The sequence below is a fragment of the Gymnodraco acuticeps genome, unplaced genomic scaffold (assembly GCF_902827175.1).
Source record: "Gymnodraco acuticeps unplaced genomic scaffold, fGymAcu1.1, whole genome shotgun sequence".
Taxonomy (NCBI): Eukaryota; Metazoa; Chordata; class Actinopteri; order Perciformes; family Bathydraconidae; genus Gymnodraco; species Gymnodraco acuticeps.
Window position 1 is genome coordinate 91,706 of NW_022991948.1, and position 20,000 is coordinate 111,705.

The 20,000-nt window shown below is 40.5% G+C and overlaps 1 protein-coding gene across 1 annotated transcript in view; it reads left to right on the forward strand.

Annotated features, from left to right (window-relative positions):
* The window catches only part of gtf3c2 (general transcription factor IIIC, polypeptide 2, beta), a 51,683-nt gene that overhangs the window by 26,032 nt on the left and 5,651 nt on the right, over positions 1-20,000 (forward strand). Inside the window, 7 exon segments of the mRNA XM_034200604.1 lie at positions 2,760-2,791; positions 2,910-3,039; positions 4,125-4,269; positions 14,862-15,023; positions 16,096-16,174; positions 17,559-17,687; positions 19,131-19,358. Of these exon segments, the coding sequence (XP_034056495.1) occupies positions 2,760-2,791; positions 2,910-3,039; positions 4,125-4,269; positions 14,862-15,023; positions 16,096-16,174; positions 17,559-17,687; positions 19,131-19,358 (905 nt within the window).

The following is a 20,000-nucleotide window of genomic DNA, read 5'->3' on the forward strand; positions in this document are numbered from 1 at the left end:
GCACCGGGGCCAATCACAACCTTGTTACGCCACTGGTGTGTCCCTATCTCTCCACCCTCTCAGTGCTGTTTGCGACAGATAATTGTAAATGGCTTTTGTCTGTCCCATCTCCCGAATGAATGAGGAAGTGAAAGAGAGGCTGTTAAAACTGCAGAATTGGAGGAGGAGGGGTAAAAAAGACAAAAGAGAGTGTGTAGTGAACGCACATAATTTACAGCGCCGTTCTCCATCAGACAAGGATCTATAATTGAAATGACAAAGAAGATGCATCACCGCAGCCAGATGTTAGTGTTGGAAGCTGTGAATGTTCCTTCTAGTATCCCGACACTGTGTCAATCACCCAGGACGGGTCACATGGAGGCCAGGACGAAGTGTGTGTTATTACTGTTATTAAACACATGAACCAGTCCTTCTTCAGTCTGCAGTTTGAGGCTTTTTACACTAAGATCATGCTCAGGATTTATGTGTAAAGTTAAGCACTGGACAAGCGTGTACAGAATATCAGTATGACAATACGATATATAGTTCTTCTGACGTGAGTTGAAGGAAGATGTGGAGAAGTGAGGGGGGGGGAGGGGGGGGGAGGTGTATTGATATGAACTCTGTAATCTAAACTGGAGGAAGCTAATGATGGGGAACCGTCGGACACCTCTTTCTGTTATTGGATTTCACATCCAGTAAACAGCAGTGATTGTCAGGGCCGGCGGCAGATTGACTTCTAAAGTGGTGCTTAAGTTAACGTGCAGTCATTTCACAACAACTTGAGGGTTTTATCAGCTGCTGCGTCACTTTAATCTGCATCTCATTAATCTGTCTCTCTCTATCTCTCTCTATCTCTCTATCTCTCTATCTCTCTATCTCTATCTCTCTATCTCTATCTCTCTATCTCTATCTCTCTCTGTCTGTCTGTCTGTCTGTCTGTCTGTCTGTCTGTCTGTCTGTCTGTCTGTCTGTCTGTCTGTCTGTCTGTCTGTCTGTCTGTCTGTCTATCATGTTCCCCGTACCCTCCTACCTGTGAAGTACATCATGATATCTTTATTTACACTAACACACCAATGCAGATATATTTTCATACAGATTTTCTTATTTTATGATTGAACAATGTGCGCATAATTCGCCCATCTTTTTAATTTAATTATATCTTTTTACTTTTATCGATGATGGATATAGATAGATATATACTTTATTGATCCCAATTTTGGAAATGATGTCGTTACAGAAGCAGCAGTGTGTTCATACATTAAAATACAAATACTTAAAAAGTGGAATAAAGAATTAACAATACAAAATACAAATGAAAAATATTATATCAAATATAAAACAATAAAGAAAATAACCCGGAGAATTAAACTATTCTAAAAAAGTCCAAAAGGCTGCAGTAGCTGGAATATAGGCTCATATTACAGAAATATATATTATTATATGTTATTCTTTCATGCAGACATTCGGCTTGCTGGTTGTATGTTAGTCCAGTTCTAGTGAACACATTATCTCAGGAATGCCTTGATGGAATTTCATCAAACTGATTCCATGGTCAGTGTAACTATAATCACGGCAAAACATGCATTTTTGGCCATACCATAATGCAAGAATTCATAAACTAATTTTTGCATTTTGGACAGACATGAGAACAACAACTGAGTGAATGCTGCCTACTATTCACTGTCTGAAAATGTTTGCTGTTCCCTGTTTTATTTAAATGAAAATATCCCTATGACCCTTTCACTGAGCACTCAAATGTGGCTGTTCATAAAAACTTAAATCAGTTGGAGCCCAGCCTGACCCCAAGCACAAAGTACAGTTTAAACTGATGCTAACAGATCCTATAGCTGACATCCTCGTGGATTCATCTTCTTATTACAGACACATGCATTTCCTAACATTCAGTCTATATGCTGTAAAATGTATTATCTCTTGGATTTACACACGGCATCTATTGCACGTCTGTCCGTCCTGGGAGAGGGATCCCTCCTCCGTTGCTCTCCCTGAGGTTTCTCCCATGTTCCCTTTAAACTGTGGGTTTTCACTGGAAGTTTTTCCTTGTACGATGTGAGGGTCTAAGGACAGAGGGTCTAAGGACAGAGGGTCTAAGGACAGAGGGTCCAAGGACAGAGGGTCCGAGGACAGAGGGTCTAAGGACAGAGGGTCTAAGGATAGAGGGTCTAAGGACAGAGGGTCTAAGGACAGAGGGTCTAAGGATAGAGGGTCTAAGGACAGAGGGTCCAAGGACAGAGGGTCTAAGGACAGAGGGTCTAAGGACAGAGGGTCTAAGGACAGAGGGTCTAAGGATAGAGGGTCTAAGGACAGAGGGTCCAAGGACAGAGGGTCTAAGGACAGAGGGTCTAAGGACAGAGGGTCTAAGGACAGAGGGTCTAAGGACAGAGGGTCTAAGGACAGAGGGTCTAAGGACAGAGGGTGTCGTTTTTCTCATACTGATCTTCTGAACAATCTGTGCCGTTGTATTTGCTGTAAAGTGTCTCTACTGTAGGCTATTTTTATTATATGTACAGCACTTTGGCTCCACCAAGAATCGTTTATAAATGTGCTATATAAATAAAACTTGATTTGACTTGATTTGAACCTGTAATACTCACTGCGAGCATTTTGAGATGTCATTACATAAACCAAATTATTTTTCACTTTTTGCATTAATGATGAAAAAACAAAAGTTGTACAAAGGAATGCTTCTCTAAATCTACGCTCAATGCATCCTCGTTTTAACCCCAATAAACACGTGTGATTTATGTTTTTCTCTGCAGGGAAAGACGGTGAGCAGCTGCCGGTATATAAGGTATGTTCCTATTCAAAATGCTTGTGTCTCTTCTCCTCCTCTTTCTACCTTGTTTAGCTTAGCTCTCCTGCAGTGTTCAGTGTTCCTGCAGTGACATTTGTTCTGGTGTTTTCCGCAGGCAGAGGGAGTTTTAACGCTGAAGCTGGGCTCCTTCAAAGCGCCTCGCCACGAACGGAGCGGACAAGTCCTGTGTATGGATTGGCTGCCCGAAAAACCACACAATATAATTGCTATTGGATTTTACGATGGTATGAATTGATTTCTGGAGATGCTTTTGGTCAATCGCTTCAGTGTCTGTAGGAACAAACCCCTCAGGTTCATCCGGACGCCTCTTTATTGTTCCTGTCACTGAGGGGGAAAGGATATTTGTTCCTACGAATATCACTCACTACTCGATAATCAATGAAGTCTTTCTTTTAAATACGTTTTGATGTATTTTGCAGGTTCAAATAGATTTGATTTTTTTTATCACAAGGCATACTGTGACGGGGCTCTATTTGTCCGTTCACAAACACTGGCCTAGTCGGTTGAGTTACGCTCCAAAAAACTTTATTCTTAACAGAAACAAAAAATATACGAACCAGCATACCTTAAACAAACAAAATAAAAGACAAAAACAGGCCGTCCATCACTCATTCAGAGTAAACGTGTTCTGGCTGTTGCCTTCTCTGCAACAAATCCCCGAACACGTCCCAGCTGTTGCCTTCACTGCAACATTCTTCAGAGTGCCCCAGTCCAAAAAAACCCGTCCCTTATGAGCCCATAGCCCCTCCCACAGGCTTACCGTCAACAGGTGACACAATGAGCTCAAAACCACATTTCAACATAAAAATCCGACCCAAACATAAAACAGGTTAACCACCTCTTAATACAATCATTCCCCATAATTAACAAAAGTAAAAATAAATAAGAAATTGCATGGTTCATTTGACGGAAGAGAGCAGGAAATGTTTGGTGTGTCGGCTGTCAGTGGCGGAGTCAGTCCCTCTGTGACCCGCTCCGTCACACATACATAACACATTTAACACTTAGATACATAGAATAACTGCATAACAATCGAACAATCTGAAAGAAAACCCCACAAATTGCTAATTATTAGTTAATCAATGGAGTAGTTTCTTTAAATTATGAGTTGTATGTATTTCACCGTCCAAGTGATACATTTCTACAGTTTTGAATCATTACAAACTCATTTATTTGGATTTCAGACATTTCATTTGACAGAATAATCATTTTGAAGAGTTAGGACATGGGAAATGTGACAGGCGTTATATAGGAAAGAATAATCATTTGATGTAGACACATGTGTCACGTGTTTCCTCTGTTTCTCCAGGGACGGTGGGTCTGTGGGATCTGAACACAAAGTCGGCGCTGTTGCGAGTTCGACAGCCGGATAAGTCGCTCAGCTTGTTGCCGTATCGATGCTTCCTGGCTCACGACCACGCCGTCCGGGCCCTGGCCTTCTGCCCCGCCTCCAGGTAATCACTTTCACATCGAAAATCACCTGTATGCTGAAGCTGCACTCTCGTAATGTCACAGGAATCTGATGTGTATGTGTGTGACGTACATAGAGAGAGAGTACATGTGGATCAAACGGTGTATGACTGATGATATGTGTATGTCTCTTAATGTGCACTATGTTTGTATATGTACATGTATGCGGAACTGCAGGACAGAGTCCAGAACACATTTCCTTACGGGGACAATAAAGTGTATCGTATCGTACATTGCAACAGCTTCAAACGGATTTGAATTCACAAACACCTCCAAGTGTTATTGGTGGTTATTACATGGCTTAGTTGAATAATCAATTCTGATTGGTCAATTCAGAACAGGTGACACGTTGTTAATCCAGAACAGACAGACAAGGACTTATTGACCGTTGTTAAGGACGCTCAAATCTGCAGAAAGAAGTTCGGTCGATTTAACTGTATACAGTTTGGCTGAAAAGCAAAGTGCATGGAGTTTGCTTTTCAAAAAGACAAGAGCGTCAAGAAAACAGCGCAGAAGTAACGGGGCAGAAACCCTCCTTTTCACGCAAGGGTCCAGACATAGACATCAAACGGCACATATTCAGTGTGCAGTTGGCATTAGGGCAGGGATATCTAGATACTTCCCAAGCTTTGACTTCATGAAGTGTGCTACTTTTAAAGCAAGCAGCGATGTTTTCAAATCTGTAATCAAAAAGCTCCTCAAAAACGCAATGGAAGCACTTCCTGCCGCTGCTAAGTATTTCAAACGGTAACAACGGACTATTTTTCTTAGCGGATGCATGTCGTTTTAATTAAATAAATAATAGCGTACTATTTTTTTAACTCAATAAAAACATTTTCTAAATCTATAAAAGCATTTCAATTAATATAGGGAGTCATGTTGTTACTTTGTTGAGAACGTGGCCGTGTAATAAGCGGGATAATGTGCAGCGACTTGGTCATTATGGGGAGAAGAACACCTTCATGATCGGATTTGAATTCACAAACACCTCCAAGTGTTATTGGTGGATACGATACGATACGATACGATACGATACGATACGATACGATACGATAATACTTTAATGGTCAGATCAAGCCTGAAATGTGACTTGCATCACAGCAGCTCCATGTGTAACACCAACAGACAAATATCAAGACACGATACATGAACAACAAACATTTATCATAACGGCAGGATCACTGAGAGGAAACAGTTTGCACATGCAGGACAGATCAAGTTGAATAACCAGTAATCAAACACATGTTGCTGGATCACAGAAGGGAGGATGCAGGACTTCTTCTTTATCAGTTTCTTTACCCATTAGCTTGGCAGTTTTATTTACAGCCAATTATAAGGTGTGTTGTTTGAATGCTGGTTCGGTAAATCTTGAAAGTAGAGAACTGAAGTTTGACAGAAAAGCTCTTGTTCCTTTCTACTACGGCACTAATTCAAAAAGTAGGGTACAAGGCCGGGCGGTCTGCCATGTCCTCTCGAGGCCAACACCGCTCAGATCATCTCTCTCTAGTCAACATCCACTGGCCTTCAGCCTTTCTGAATATTTGAATTTAGATGCTCAATAAACTCTGAAGCTTAGACTTCCTGCAAGCATTATTTATCTGGCTTAAGACCTTCAGAAATCACAGCCAAGGAGTATTTATGGAGGAAGTAAAACATTACTTTCTGAGGTATTTCATTCTCCTCCATTGGACTCTTTTGTTTACATAGTGACATCACTGTGTAACACTCCCTCTCCTATTGGCTAGCACACTTGTTTCTGGTAAGTAGCCCAAATCGAATGCCTGCAGAGTAGTTTATGGAAGAAAATGTAATCATTAGCTAAAGGTTGGCGTAAGAAAAAATAGGATTAAAGAGGCCCTATTAGGGGTTTTCCTTTTGCTGTAGTGTGTTCTTTAGGTTGTTGTAACACTTGCACTTCTATTGGATAGCGCTCCAACACATTGTACGTGATAGGCTAAGGGGCGGGACATCTCTAAGCGGTTGACCAATCACAACAGAGCCGGCCAGCTAACCAATCAAAGCAAACTGGGCTCTGGTTTCAGACAGAGGGTGAAAATGAGGCACAAATATGAACCAGAAAATGAACACTTTAGGGTCCTTTTTAAGATGCGTAAAACAACAAATGAATGTCCAATTTCCACAATTTAAATAATTGTCTCTATAGGAGTCTCCATGCAGATATTTGGTTTCCCCAAATCACCTTTTCGCTAGCCAACTGTCAAACCAAAGTACGGGAAAGATTCTGCTTTGATCCAGATCAGCTTAATGTTCCTAATATGAGTACATCCTAATTGGTACAGGTGTAGAGATGAACACTGACCAGCCAATAGTTGATGAGTAATGTAAGGTCATAGCTCAGCATTTCATTTAAACCATCGGAGACGGGGTTCATCCCTCTCAAAGGATTTATCTGCTCCGTTACTCCGCTGATGAATGTGTAGATGAGGAGAAAGATTTTCATCACCTATGCATGTCAGCAAACGGGTTTAAGAAATATACTGTGCAGAAATTGGCTTTTTATTCAATCCAAAAAATCAGACATTTGCCGGACTGCCATCTTCCTCGGATATTAAGGAGTTTTATTTCCTCTAAACTGCTCAAGTAGTGGAAGTCTGTACTATTCTTTTAAGTTGCTGACAACCCACCTCTAAAATGATTAATGTTGCTTTTGGTGTCATGTGATTTAAATGCTTCCACACAGTCTCTTCTGCCTCGACATGAATACAGTTTTTGGAGAAATGCTGAGATTACAATTCGGGTAGAAATGCTGAAAAACGACTTCTGAGAAGATTTTTTAAATGTGTATTGATCAGCTTCCAGACTCTGCTGATGCTCGCCCTCGCCTACATGAGTTTAATCTCATACACCAGAGCCCCCCCCCCCCTCTCTGCAGGAATGATCCCTTTTTAAAAACGTATAATGAGCCGTCATTTCAACTCCTCTGTCCTCAATTGAACCCATAAAATGAAGGGACGCTAATGCAGCTAGCAGGTCTCGTTTTAAATGTGGTCAGTTAGTCGAAATGCAAAACGAGTGTTTTTTTCTTGTTATCTGTTGATCACATCATATTGAGTGTTGAGTTTTACCATGACATGACTCACTATTTTAAACATTTTTTAACACCACCATTCTACCAATATGCCTTCCCTGTAAATGAGCTGAAGTGTATATCTGTACAGCTGTCCCCGGTATCACGGCACGACGTGAACATGTGGTGATTTACCACGCTGGGAGACGTCTGAGAGCAGACATGTGACGAGCGCAGTCAGCGCACAGAAGCAGCCTGAGTACAAGGAGAATCAAATCAAGTTTTATTTATTGAAGAAGAAGATTCAACTTATTGTCATTGCGTAGTACAGGTTCTATGTAACGAAACGGGTTCTCTGCATTTGACCCATCCTAGTGTTAGGAGCAGTGGGCTGCCATTATGCACGGCGCCCGGGGAGCACATATATAAACGATTCTTGGTGGAGCCAAAGTGCTGTAGATATAATACAAATAGCCTACAGTAGAGGCACTTTACAGCAAATACAACAGCACAGATTGTTCAGAATATCAGTATGAGAAAAACGACACCCTCTATCCTTAGACCCTCTGTCCTTAGACCCTCTGTCCTTAGACCCTCACATCGTACAAGGAAAAACTTCCGGAGAAGGTTTTAAACTGGAAAACAGGAAATCTGTGCAAGCAGCAATATATCTGAGTGCAAGCGTACAGTTGGAGCAGAAGCAGAGCAAATCGAAGCGCAAGGTTTGACTGAAAGTGAATCTGAACGTGAAATCAATGAATGATGCCCTCAAATTGAAACGCTCTTGAATAAAGACGGAATAACCTGCATAACACGGGAAATGCTGTTTTCACACCGGGTATTTCTGCACCGGTGGGCCATGTTAACAATACCGTGTAACTGTCACGTTTGAAGGGACGAAATCGTAACATCTTCACGTCTCCCAGCGTGGCAAATCGCCACATGTTCACGTCTTGCCGTGATACCGGGTTGACGGCATTACATGACATGTCACTTGTTAGACGCTTTTATCCAAAGCGACTTACATACTCAATACTGTAGGCAATCCCCACAGGAGCAATTTGGGGTCTCAGGGACACAACGACATGCTGACTGCAGTGGGGTTTGAACCTGTGCTCCCCTGATCCGAACACCAACGCACTAACCCACTACGCCACACGCCTCCCGTATATGTAGGCTTCTTATTGTTGTTTATTTTTAAAAGGTGCTGTATAATATCTTACTTACTTGCTATCACCAATACTAGAGAGCAACAAGGCAGCCTTTCTAGCGCAGATATAATGAGTAAATCTGAACTACAATACACTCACATGGTTTTCCAGATACAGATGAAATGTGTTGTTTTCTTCAATCACATTTAGTATTTTGACGTTTGCAGCCAGAACGTTTTTTTTTATCCACAATATTTGACTATTTTGTAAAACAGTTCTTTTAATTTAATTTCCTTTTTATTCATGTTTTTATAAATATTTTCCAACACATGTGTCGGGAGCGGTCAATAAGTCACAGGGTTATACGACACACCACACAAAAATAAGAAATAAGCATAAAGAGCGCTTTGTTCTCAAAATTCTGACTTTTCCTCAAAATCTAAAAATTATGACTTTTCCTCAAAATTTCAAAATGACTTTTTCTCAAAATCTCAAAATCATGAGCATAAGACCTGGGTAATATCCAGATAGTGAATACAAAAATAAAGATATGTGTCGGGAGCGGTCAATAAGTCACAGGGTTATACGATACACCACAAAAAAATAAGAAAAAAGCAGAAAGAGGAGGCTGTGGCGCAGTGGACTAGTGCGTTTGTGTTCGGATCAGGTTCAAACCTATCACAGGTTCAAACCCCACTGCAGTCAGCATGTCGTTGTGTCCCTGAGACTCTTCACCCCAAATTGCTCCTGTGGGGATTGGCCACAGTATTGAGTATGTAAGTCGCTTTGGGTAAAAGCGTCTAACAAGTAACATGTAATGTCAAAAAGAGAAAAATAAATTAAGCTATTTTTTTCTCGAGTCGGGATTTCGAGATTTTTTTTTTGGGAATTCCACAAAGAGAAAAGTTGAATTCCGAGAAATTCAAACAAAAAAAAGTTTGGAATCTGAGAATTTGTTTTTTTTAATTCTAAAAAGAAAAAAGGTGGAATTCTGAGAAAAAGAAAGTTCGGAATTCTGAAGGCAACAAATTCAGAAAATCTCCGAATTCTCCTAACTCCCAAAGACTTTTGTTCAGATGTAAAACATATATGTGTTGAGGGGGTTCAATGAGTCCCAGGGTTATACGACACACCACAAACAAATAAGAAGAAAGCAGAAAGAGAAAAGCACTTTGTTCTCAAAATTATGACTTTTTCTCAAAATCTCAAAAATTATGACTTTTTCTCAAAATTATGACTTTTTCTCAAAATCTCAAAATTATGAGCATAAGACCTGGGTAATATCCAGATAGTGAATTAAAAAAATAAAGATATGTGTCGGGAGCGGTCAATAAGTCACAGGGTTATACGACACACCACAAAAAAATAAGAAAAAAGCAGAAAGAGAAAAAAAAATTAAGCTCGAGTCGGGATTTCGAGAAAAAAAATCATTAAGACATTTTTTGGGGGAATTCCACGAAGAAAAAAGTTGAATTCCAAAAAAAAATGCAGAATTCAAACAAAACAAGTTGGGAATCTGAGAAAGAAAATCGTGATTCTGAGAATCCGATTTTTATTCTAAAAAGAAAAAAGGTGGAATTCTGAGATAAAGTTCGGAATTCTGAGAAAAAGTTTGGAATTCTCAGAAAAAGTTCGGAATTCTGAGAAAAAGTTCGGAATTCTGAGAAAAAGTTCGGAATTCTGAGAAAAAGTTCGGAATTCTGAAGGCAACAAAATCAGAAAATCTCCGAATTCTCCTAACTCCCAAAGACTTTTGTTCAGATGTAAAAAATATATGTGTTGAGGGGGTTCAATAAGTCCCAGGGTTATACGACACACCACAAACAAATAATGGAAAAAGCAGAAAGAGAAAAGCACTTTGTTATCAAAATTATGACTTTTTCTCAAAATCTCAAAAATTATGACTTTTTCTCAAAATTATGACTTTTTCTCAAAATCTCAAAATTATGAGCATAAGACCTGGGTAATATCCAGATAGTGAATTAAAAAAATAAAGATATGTGTCGGGAGCGGTCAATAAGTCACAGGGTTATACGACACACCACAAAAAAATAAGAAAAAAGCAGAAAGAGAAAAAAAAAATTAAGCTCGAGTCGGGATTTCGAAAAAAAAAATCATTAAGACATTTTTTGGGGGAATTCCACGAAGAAAAAAGGTGAATTCCGAAAAAAATGCAGAATTCAAACAAAACAAGTTGGGAAAATGAGAAAGAAAATCGTGATTCTGAGAATCCGATTTTTATTCTAAAAAGAAAAAAGGTGGAATTCTGAGATAAAGTTCGGAATTCTGAGAAAAAGTTCGGAATTCTGAGAAAAAGTTCGGAATTCTGAGAAAAAGTTCGGAATTCTGAAGGCAACAAAATCAGAAAATCTCCGAATTCTCCTAACTCCCAAAGACTTTTGTTCAGATATACAAAATATATGTGTTGAGGGGGTTCAATAAGTCCCAGGGTTATACGACACACCACAAACAAATAAGAAGAAAGCAGAAAGAGAAAAAAAAAATTAAGCTATACATAAAAAATAACAGGAAACACACAAAACGTGCAGAAAATACTAATCAATCAGAAATAAACAAACGAATTAAAACAACACAATACAGGAAAAACAACAGCATGATGTAAACATGATTAACACTATTAATCATTTACACTGTGCTTTACTCGTGTGAGTTTCTATTCTCTGAAGGCATGTCGTTGTAGAAGGTATTAACCTGAAGTTGAACTCTACACGAATAAGAAGATTTTCCTCCAGAGTGAGAACACGCATCCGGTCTGGATCACTGCTTTTTAATTACACAGCCATGTTGAACCAGATGAAACGCTTTGTCATCTTTTCTCTCTCCACATTCAAACCCCACTGCTTCTCCTCTCAAAGGAATCTGTCTGTATTGATATTGATTGCTCCGTGTTCATTAGTTTTATGGCAGACACTTCTGTCAGGTGGGATCAATGCGAGGTGAAGGATGCATTTCATGTCATAGTCAAGAGTTGGAATGAATTCACATATTCACTAGAGCAGATATTCGCTTATGTCATTATAACGAAAAAGAAGACCGAAGAAAGGGATTCAAATATAACATAGATCTTGAAACAATCTTACAATGTCTATTTGTTTAGCTGTGAAATATCCTTTGAATTATAAAATGTACCTTTCATGTATTTGTATTTTTAAATGTATTTATATAAGAATGGACAGTGCACATTAAGTAAGATTAGCGCTTGATTCCATAAAGAAAAAGTGACACATTTAGCCATAAAAGCTCATTTTCGTCTGCAGTTAATTAAAAAAAATCCTGTTTAGGTCGGATTATAACTTTACCAATCCATTTTTATATTTCTTTCGGATGGAAAATTATGTATTGCTTCCTTAAAAACGTGTCTTTAAAGGTCACCTATTGTGCAACATCCTCTTCTCCATGTCTCTTCTACATCAACATGTGTCCCCTCTTCTTCATGTCTCTTCTACATCAACATGTGTCCCCTCTTCTTCATGTCTCTTCCACATCAACATGTGTCCCCTCTTCTTCATGTCTCTTCCACATCAACATGTGTCCCCTCTTCTTCATGTCTCTTCTGCATCAACATGTGTCCCCTCTTCTTCATGTCTCTTCTACATCAACATGTGTCCCCTCTTCTTCATGTCTCTTCTACATCAACATGTGTCCCCTCTTCTTCATGTCTCTTCTACATCAACATGTGTCCCCTCTTCTTCATGTCTCTTCTACATCAACATGTGTCCCCTCTTCTTCATGTCTCTTCTACATCAACATGTGTCCCCTCTTCTTCATGTCTCTTCTACATCAACATGTGTCCCCTCTTCTTCATGTCTCTTCCACATCAACATGTGTCCCCTCTTCTTCATGCTCTTCTACATCACATGTGTCCCCTCTTCTTCATGTCTCTTCTGCATCAACATGTGTCCCCCTCTTCTTCATGTCTCTTCTACATCAACATGTGTCCCCTCTTCTTCATGTCTCTTCTACATCAACATGTGTCCCCTCTTCTTCATGTCTCTCTACATCAACATGTGTCCCCTCTTCTTCATGTCTCTTCCACATCAACATGTGTCCCCTCTTCTCCATGTCTCTTCTACATCAACATGTGTCCCCTCTTCTTCATGTCTCTTCCACATCAACATGTGTCCCCTCTTCTTCATGTCTCTTCTACATCAACATGTGTCCCCTCTTCTTCATGTCTCTTCTGCATCAACATGTGTCCCCTCTTCTTCATGTCTCTTCTACATCAACATGTGTCCCCTCTTCTTCATGTCTCTTCTACATCAACATGTGTCCCCTCTTCTTCATGTCTCTTCTACATCAACATGTGTCCCCTCTTCTACATCAACATGTGTCCCCTCTTCTCCATGTCTCTTCTACATCAACATGTGTCCCCTCTTCTACATCAACATGTGTCCCCTCTTCTTCATGTCTCTTCTACATCAACATGTGTCCCCTCTTCTTCATGTCTCTTCTACATCAACATGTGTCCCCTCTTCTTCATGTCTCTTCTACATCAACATGTGTCTCCTCTTCTTCATGTCTCTTCTACATCAACATGTGTCCCCTCTTCTTCATGTCTCTTCTACATCAACATGTGTCCCCTCTTCTTCATGTCTCTTCTACATCAACATGTGTCCCCTCTTCTTCATGTCTCTTCTACATCAACATGTGTCCCCTCTTCTCCATGTCTCTTCTACATCAACATGTGTCCCCTCTTCTTCATGTCTCTTCTACATCAACATGTGTCCCCTCTTCTTCATGTCTCTTCTACATCAACATGTGTCCCCTCTTCTTCATGTCTCTTCTACATCAACATGTGTCCCCTCTTCTTCATGTCTCTTCTACATCAAACATGTGTCCCCTCTTCTTCATGTCTCTTCTACATCAACATGTGTCCCCTCTTCTTCATGTCTCTTCTACATCAACATGTGTCCCCTCTTCTTCATGTCTCTTCTACATCAACATGTGTCCCCTCTTCTTCATGTCTCTTCTACATCAACATGTGTCCCCTCTTCTTCATGTCTCTTCTACATCAACATGTGTCCCCTCTTCTTCATGTCTCTTCTACATCAACATGTATCCCCTCTTCTTCATGTCTCTTCTACATCAACATGTGTCCCCTCTTCTTCATGTCTCTTCTACATCAACATGTGTCCCCTCTTCTTCATGTCTCTTCTACATCAACATGTGTCCCCTCTTCTTCATGTCTCTTCTTCATCAACATGTGTCCCCTCTGTGGAAAGAGACTCTGAAAGTTTCAGGAACAAAGATTCTCTCTCTTTTTGATCCATTTCTATAAAAACCTGTCTGAAAATGAGCTGATCAGATTTTGGCCACTTTATGATGTCATAACGATGTTTTGTCTTGTGTACCCATTAGCCAATCAGCAACCAAGGTAACCCCCCCCCCCCCCCCCACCTTATCACCTGAATCTCCTCCTAGAGCACCATTAGAGGTTTCTCAATACTCTAATTTCCCCTCCTCGACTCCTCGACTCCTCGACTCCTCGACTCCTCGGTCCTCCGGTAGTGACCCGGAAATGGATTTCAGTGCGCCGGTCTCTGATTGTGTTACGTTATTATGAGAGTGCTCTCATACTTGTTTGATTCTGAATATGTATATATTTATATAAATATGTGTGTGTGTGTGTGTGTGTGTCCGCATCTGTAGCCTGTTATTGTCTGATGAACACATCTGTCCATCAGACAGAGGGCTGCTGTGCCTCCTGTCATCATTAATGGACGTCTCTTTAAGATGACCGCTCAGAGGAGAGGAGTTCTCATTTCTCTAACCGTCTGCTGCTTCCCCTCCTCTCTCCTCGGCTCCCCTCCTCGGCTCCTCCACTCGCATCTCCTGTGGGCGGGACTAGGTCTCGAGGAGGGGAGTCGAGGAGGGGAAATTTGAGTATTGAGAAACCTCTATTGTGTTATTTTTAACCAAATATCTCCCAGAGGAGCGTGGGGAGGGGCTCCTTATTTTCATCTAAAGTAACATTACATGACATGTCACCTGTTAGATGCTTTTATCCAAAGCGACTTACATACTCAATACTGTGGACAATCCCCACAGGAGCCATTTGGGGTGAAGTGTCTCAGGGACACAACGACATGCTGACTGCAGTGGGGCTCGAACTTTCTATCCCCTGATTCGAAGTCCAGCACACTATCCACTGAGCCACAGCCGTAACAGACAGAGAATCAGCACTTTGGAAACAGGGCTGAAACAGAGGGGATTATGGGATGTTGCAATGATCTGTTTGGTGTTTCAGCCAATCAGAGACAGGCTCTGTATATATATCTGAGACCTATAACATATTGATGAAAATCAGTATAATAGGGCACCTTTAAATAGATTTTATTGAAAACTGACTTGAAACTCTTTCTCCTTCTACCCTCAGGCACCTTTTAGTGTCGGCAGGAGAGGACCGTTATCTGAAGACGTGGGATCTGAGGAGGCTCTACAACCCCATCACTGTTCAGAAACGCCACCTCACCACCGAGGTCTGCTGGCCTTTGAACGCACCGGGACTACTGTTGTCTCAGGAGAATGCGTACGCAGGGTGAGAGAGCCTCTCTGTTTCTGTTAGAAAAATCTCACTCGTCCCCGGCTTGAGCTTCAATCTCAGGATCCATGTATCTGTGATCCTCTCCAGAATGGAAGTAGTCATCACATACAGAGCATCAACTAGTTCCTGAGCAGTGTCCTTCACAAGCTGATATCCAAGAGAGGGAGTTACACAGTCACAAGATGGAGGAATAGAAAGCAGTATTCAATGTTTACTTCAGATTAGCTCCACGTCAGAAATGAGCATGCTTGTCATATGTCTCTCTCCATAGAGGCTGAATCATCATGTTAATCACATAGCTATCATATGCCTCAAACAGTCCTGATGCTCTTCTAGGTCATCACACATCCTGCCATGTTCACAGCTACAGTTGATACCTTTGTTATCATGTTGCTCTGATATTGGAAGAGGACATTCAGAATGTTCCCAACATTTTCTCTACCTGAGATAAGTTATATTACGGAACATTTTTAAATGACACAACCTGATTCTATAGCCCTGTTTCAATAAGTGTTGAAGTAGAGAACCTCTATGGAAACTTCTAAATTTGATGGTTAGGGTTAGGCTTGAGGTGGTTAGAGTTGAAGCTCTTAATTAAACAAAATCTCTTGGACTGATTTTAGGCAGAATTCTGAGAAAAAAAATTGGAATTCTAAGAATTTTTGGGGGAATTCTAAGCAAAAAAAATTGGATAGTGAGAAAAAAAATCTATATTCTAAGCACAAAGAATGGGATAGTGAGAAAAAAATCTATATTCTAAGCAAAAAAATTAGGAAACTGGGAAAAATATTCGGAAATCTGAGAAAAAAAGTTGGAATTCTGAGGAAGAAAATTAGAAAATCTCCAAACAAAAAATCACGTTAGTTCAGATACAAAATATCCTCTTCTGTACATTTGCTTATCTTATTGTTTTGCACATCATAAAAGTGGCAGCATGTCTGACTAAAGCTCCATTTGACCATCAAGTTGAATTTACTTCGGTTCGGTTTGCTTCCGTGAAAGAACTTAGATTTAAACTGTCTTTCATTTCATGCTTCATTGTTTTGCTTTCTTTTTTTGTATCCAGTTACTTTTCGCAGGGGGTGCATTTCTTCGACCATCAGATGCGCTCTGTCTTTGCTATTCCCCGGACAGGAACTCTGTGGGTAAGTGTGTTTTCAATCAGCCATGGAGCACAACATAGAAAGGCAGCAGGAGAGTGTATAGCGTGTTGAATAAAAGAAAACTACAGTGTGTTTTCATTGTAATATAGGAACATGTCTCCCAGTGCAGCAATGGAGCTCTATGGCTCATTCTTATCATTCTTTATTAGGATCGCCATTAGCACTAGCATGAGTCTTGGCTTTTCTTCCTGGGGTCCTCACACACACAAAACATACACAAAACAAAACAGCTCATAATTTCATGCAATTTACGAGGTGAAAACTAAAATGGTCATCCAATTTTCGCCATCAAAAAAATACAAATAAGTGCACATAATAATAATACATACATACCCACAGGCACAGTTCAATTTCACTTTATAATAATGAGATAATTTTTGAGCAACCTTTTGAAATGTACTAGAAGAGGAATATATATCTAACAGGCCACTCGCCTAAGAAGGAGGCGTGTGGCGCAGTGGGTTAGTGCGCTGATCTTCGAATCAGAGGATAGCAAGTTCGATTCCCACTGCAGTCAGCATGTCTTTGTGTCCCTGGGACACTTCACCCCCAATTACTCCTGTGGGGATTGCCCACAGTATTGAGTATGTAAGTCGCTTTGGATAAAAGCGTCTAACATGTAATGTCTAACACTCATATCTCATAGGTAGATACTTTCAGTGTTGGTTCATAGGATTTGATGAAGATGATGAATAAGTAAAACAAAGAATAATATCAATCTAATCCTCTATAACTCTTAAAGTGATGCATACTTGGTTTTTAAGTACTCTTAACTACCATTTAAAATTTTAGAAACCAATGTTTTCACTGGACATTATGCTACATGCTAACATTAAACTGTTAACTGTTAGCATCATTTATCAACAAGACAGTAATTCAAGAGGGAAACCGCAACGACTGTATCTTAATGGTTCAAATTGTATACTTTATGTAAATGATATCCTGCTTATATTATCAGAAAATTGGCCCTTTTTAATAGTGTTTTTTTACATGTCAGACAGTGTATAGATTTGTTATCTTCCCGGTCATCTGTATATGTTCTGAACTTTCGAATGCTGGTTTATTTCTAGTCTATTTTGAGATGTTTATATTTTAGAATTATTTCACCCTGAGTAAAATCTTTGTCTGTATCATCTCTTTTGTTTCACCCTGTGTACAGTATGTGAGAATAGTAGAGATGAGCCTGAGTCACACACACACACACACACACACGCACGCACACACACCATTAAACCTTTAGAGTGACGGCATTATTAAAACCTGTCTGCAAAACTTCAAGAAGCAGGTTTGTTGGTGCATTTCCAAAAATGTTTCCCAAATTGGGATTAATAAAATACATCTTGTCTTTGTCTTTTTGCCGTTGCAGTCCTTATCCTACACGGAGTGGATGAACATCGTGATGACAGCAGACAGTGTGGGAGAGGTGATCCTCTTCCTGTTACCTCAGCTCAGCGTCACGACGACATACGTCAAACGCACTTTAGAGAGACGTTTTGTAAGTATTATTTTTGATTAATTAATTTAGTTTTCTGTATTTTTCCTTTGTGGATTTGATACATTTTTCCCTCTTTGTTTCATCCATCCAAATATGAATTATTTTAGGTCCACTCTGATATTATGTTGCTGACAAAATGTCAAATGTTAGTGATTTTGCACTATTGTATTTGCTATAGACTGGTGCGAGTATTAGGCGGCTAACGTTAGGCTATAAAGGAACTACAGCACGGTCAAGTGACTTCACGTCTCCACCGCTAAGCTAAAGGCGGCTAATGTTAGGCTATAAAGGAACTACAGCACGGTCACATGACTTCATGTCACCACCGCTAAGCTAAAGGTGGCTAATGTTGGGCTATAAAGGAACTACAGCACGGTCAAGTGACTTCACGTCACCACCGCTAAGCTAAAGGCGGCTAATGTTGGGCTATAAAGGAACTTCAGCACGGTCACATGACTTCATGTCACCACCGCTAAGCTAAAGGTGGCTAATGTTGGGCTATAAAGGAACTACAGCACGGTCACATGACTTCACGTCACCACCGCTAAGCTAAAGGAGGCTAATGTTGGGCTATAAAGGAACTACAGCACGGTCACATGACTTCACGTCACCACCACTAAGCTAAAGGTGGCTAATGTTGGGCTATAAAGGAACTACAGCACGGTCACATGACTTCACGTCACCACCGCTAAGCTAAAGGAGGCTAATGTTGGGCTATAAAGGAACTACAGCACGGTCACATGACTTCACGTGGCCACCGCTAAGCTAAAGGTGGCTAATATTAGGCTATAAAGCAGTGCTTCTCAAAGTGTGGTCCGCGGACCAGTGGTGGTCCGTGAGTATATTGGTAACATTTCACATTTTAAATAAATAAGTTAATTTAAGTTTTCCGCACTCTCGCGGGAATATCTACGCAATGGAGCGAGGTTAAGTTTCACTTTCGATTGCATGATATAGCCCAGCGCAACACCTTCGTCACACATGTTGCCACCTGTTTGTACCATTTTCAGGCAATTTGTAATCTGTTAAAACGATGTGTTTTGGGATATTTGTGGAGTTAGGTGGTCCGCGAGTGTTTTTTTATTGGTTAAGTGGTCCTTGGTATGAAAATGTTTGAGAAACACTGCTATAAAGGAACTACAGCACGGTCACATGACTTCACGTCACCACCGCTAAGCTAAAGGTGGCTAATGTTGGGCGTGATGACGTCTAGTCTTCTCATTTAGTCACTTTTTACTGACGTATTTCATGTCCTAGAACAAAAAAATCTATTCACCCTGTGTCAACCACATACCTTATGTAGCACATTTAAAACCCATCGACTTCAAAATTAGGGAATCGCAAGTGGTAAAATGCTAACTAATTTCCAAGTTTTGGGACTCATTCCTTCACCACTCTATTTGCCTTTTACGTTAACGTGTTCCCCTCCCTGTGTGTCTTCAGCCCCTTTACATCACATCTCTGGAGCCTCATGATACGACGACAGAAGAAAATCCACAGCTGGAAGAAGTGGAGGAAGATGGAGATGCTGTTGAAGCGTCTGAAGGAGGGAATGAGAACAATAATGTAAACGGAGGAAGTGTTGAAAATGATAAAAGTCTTTCTCCTCGCGTCCAGACGTACAAAGATGCTGAGAAGAGATTCTCCCTCCACCTTAAAGACATCAACACGGTGAGTAGGTTCAAAAGGCAACATACACTGAACAAAAATATAAACGCAACACTTTTGTTTTTGCTCCCATTTCTCATGAGATGAACTCAAAGATCTAAAACATTTTCTATAAACACAAAATAACCATTTATCTCAAATATTGTTCACAAATCTGAAATAATCTGATAGTGAGCACTTCTCCTTTGCCGAGATAATCCATCCCACCTCACAGGTGTGGCATATCAAGATGCTGATTAGACAGCATGATTATTGCACAGGTGTGCCTTAGGCTGGCCACAATAAAAGGCCACTCTGAAACGTGCATTTTTGCTTTATTGGGGGGGGTCTGGGGGGGTCCGAAAACCAGTCAGTATCTGGTGTGAGGGGTAGGGGTAGGGTTAGGGTAATGTTGTGAATCGAGTGGCCCATGGTGGTGGTGGGGTTATGGTATGGGCAGGCGTATGGTATGGACGACGAACACAGGCCACTCGATTCACAACATTACCCTAACCCTAACCCTACCCCTCACACCAGATACTGACTGGTTTTCAGACCCCCCCAATAAAGCAAAACTGCACGTTTCAGAGTGGCCTTTTATTATGGCCAGCCTAAGGCACACCTGTGCAATAATCATGCTGTCTAATCAGCATCTTGATATGCCAC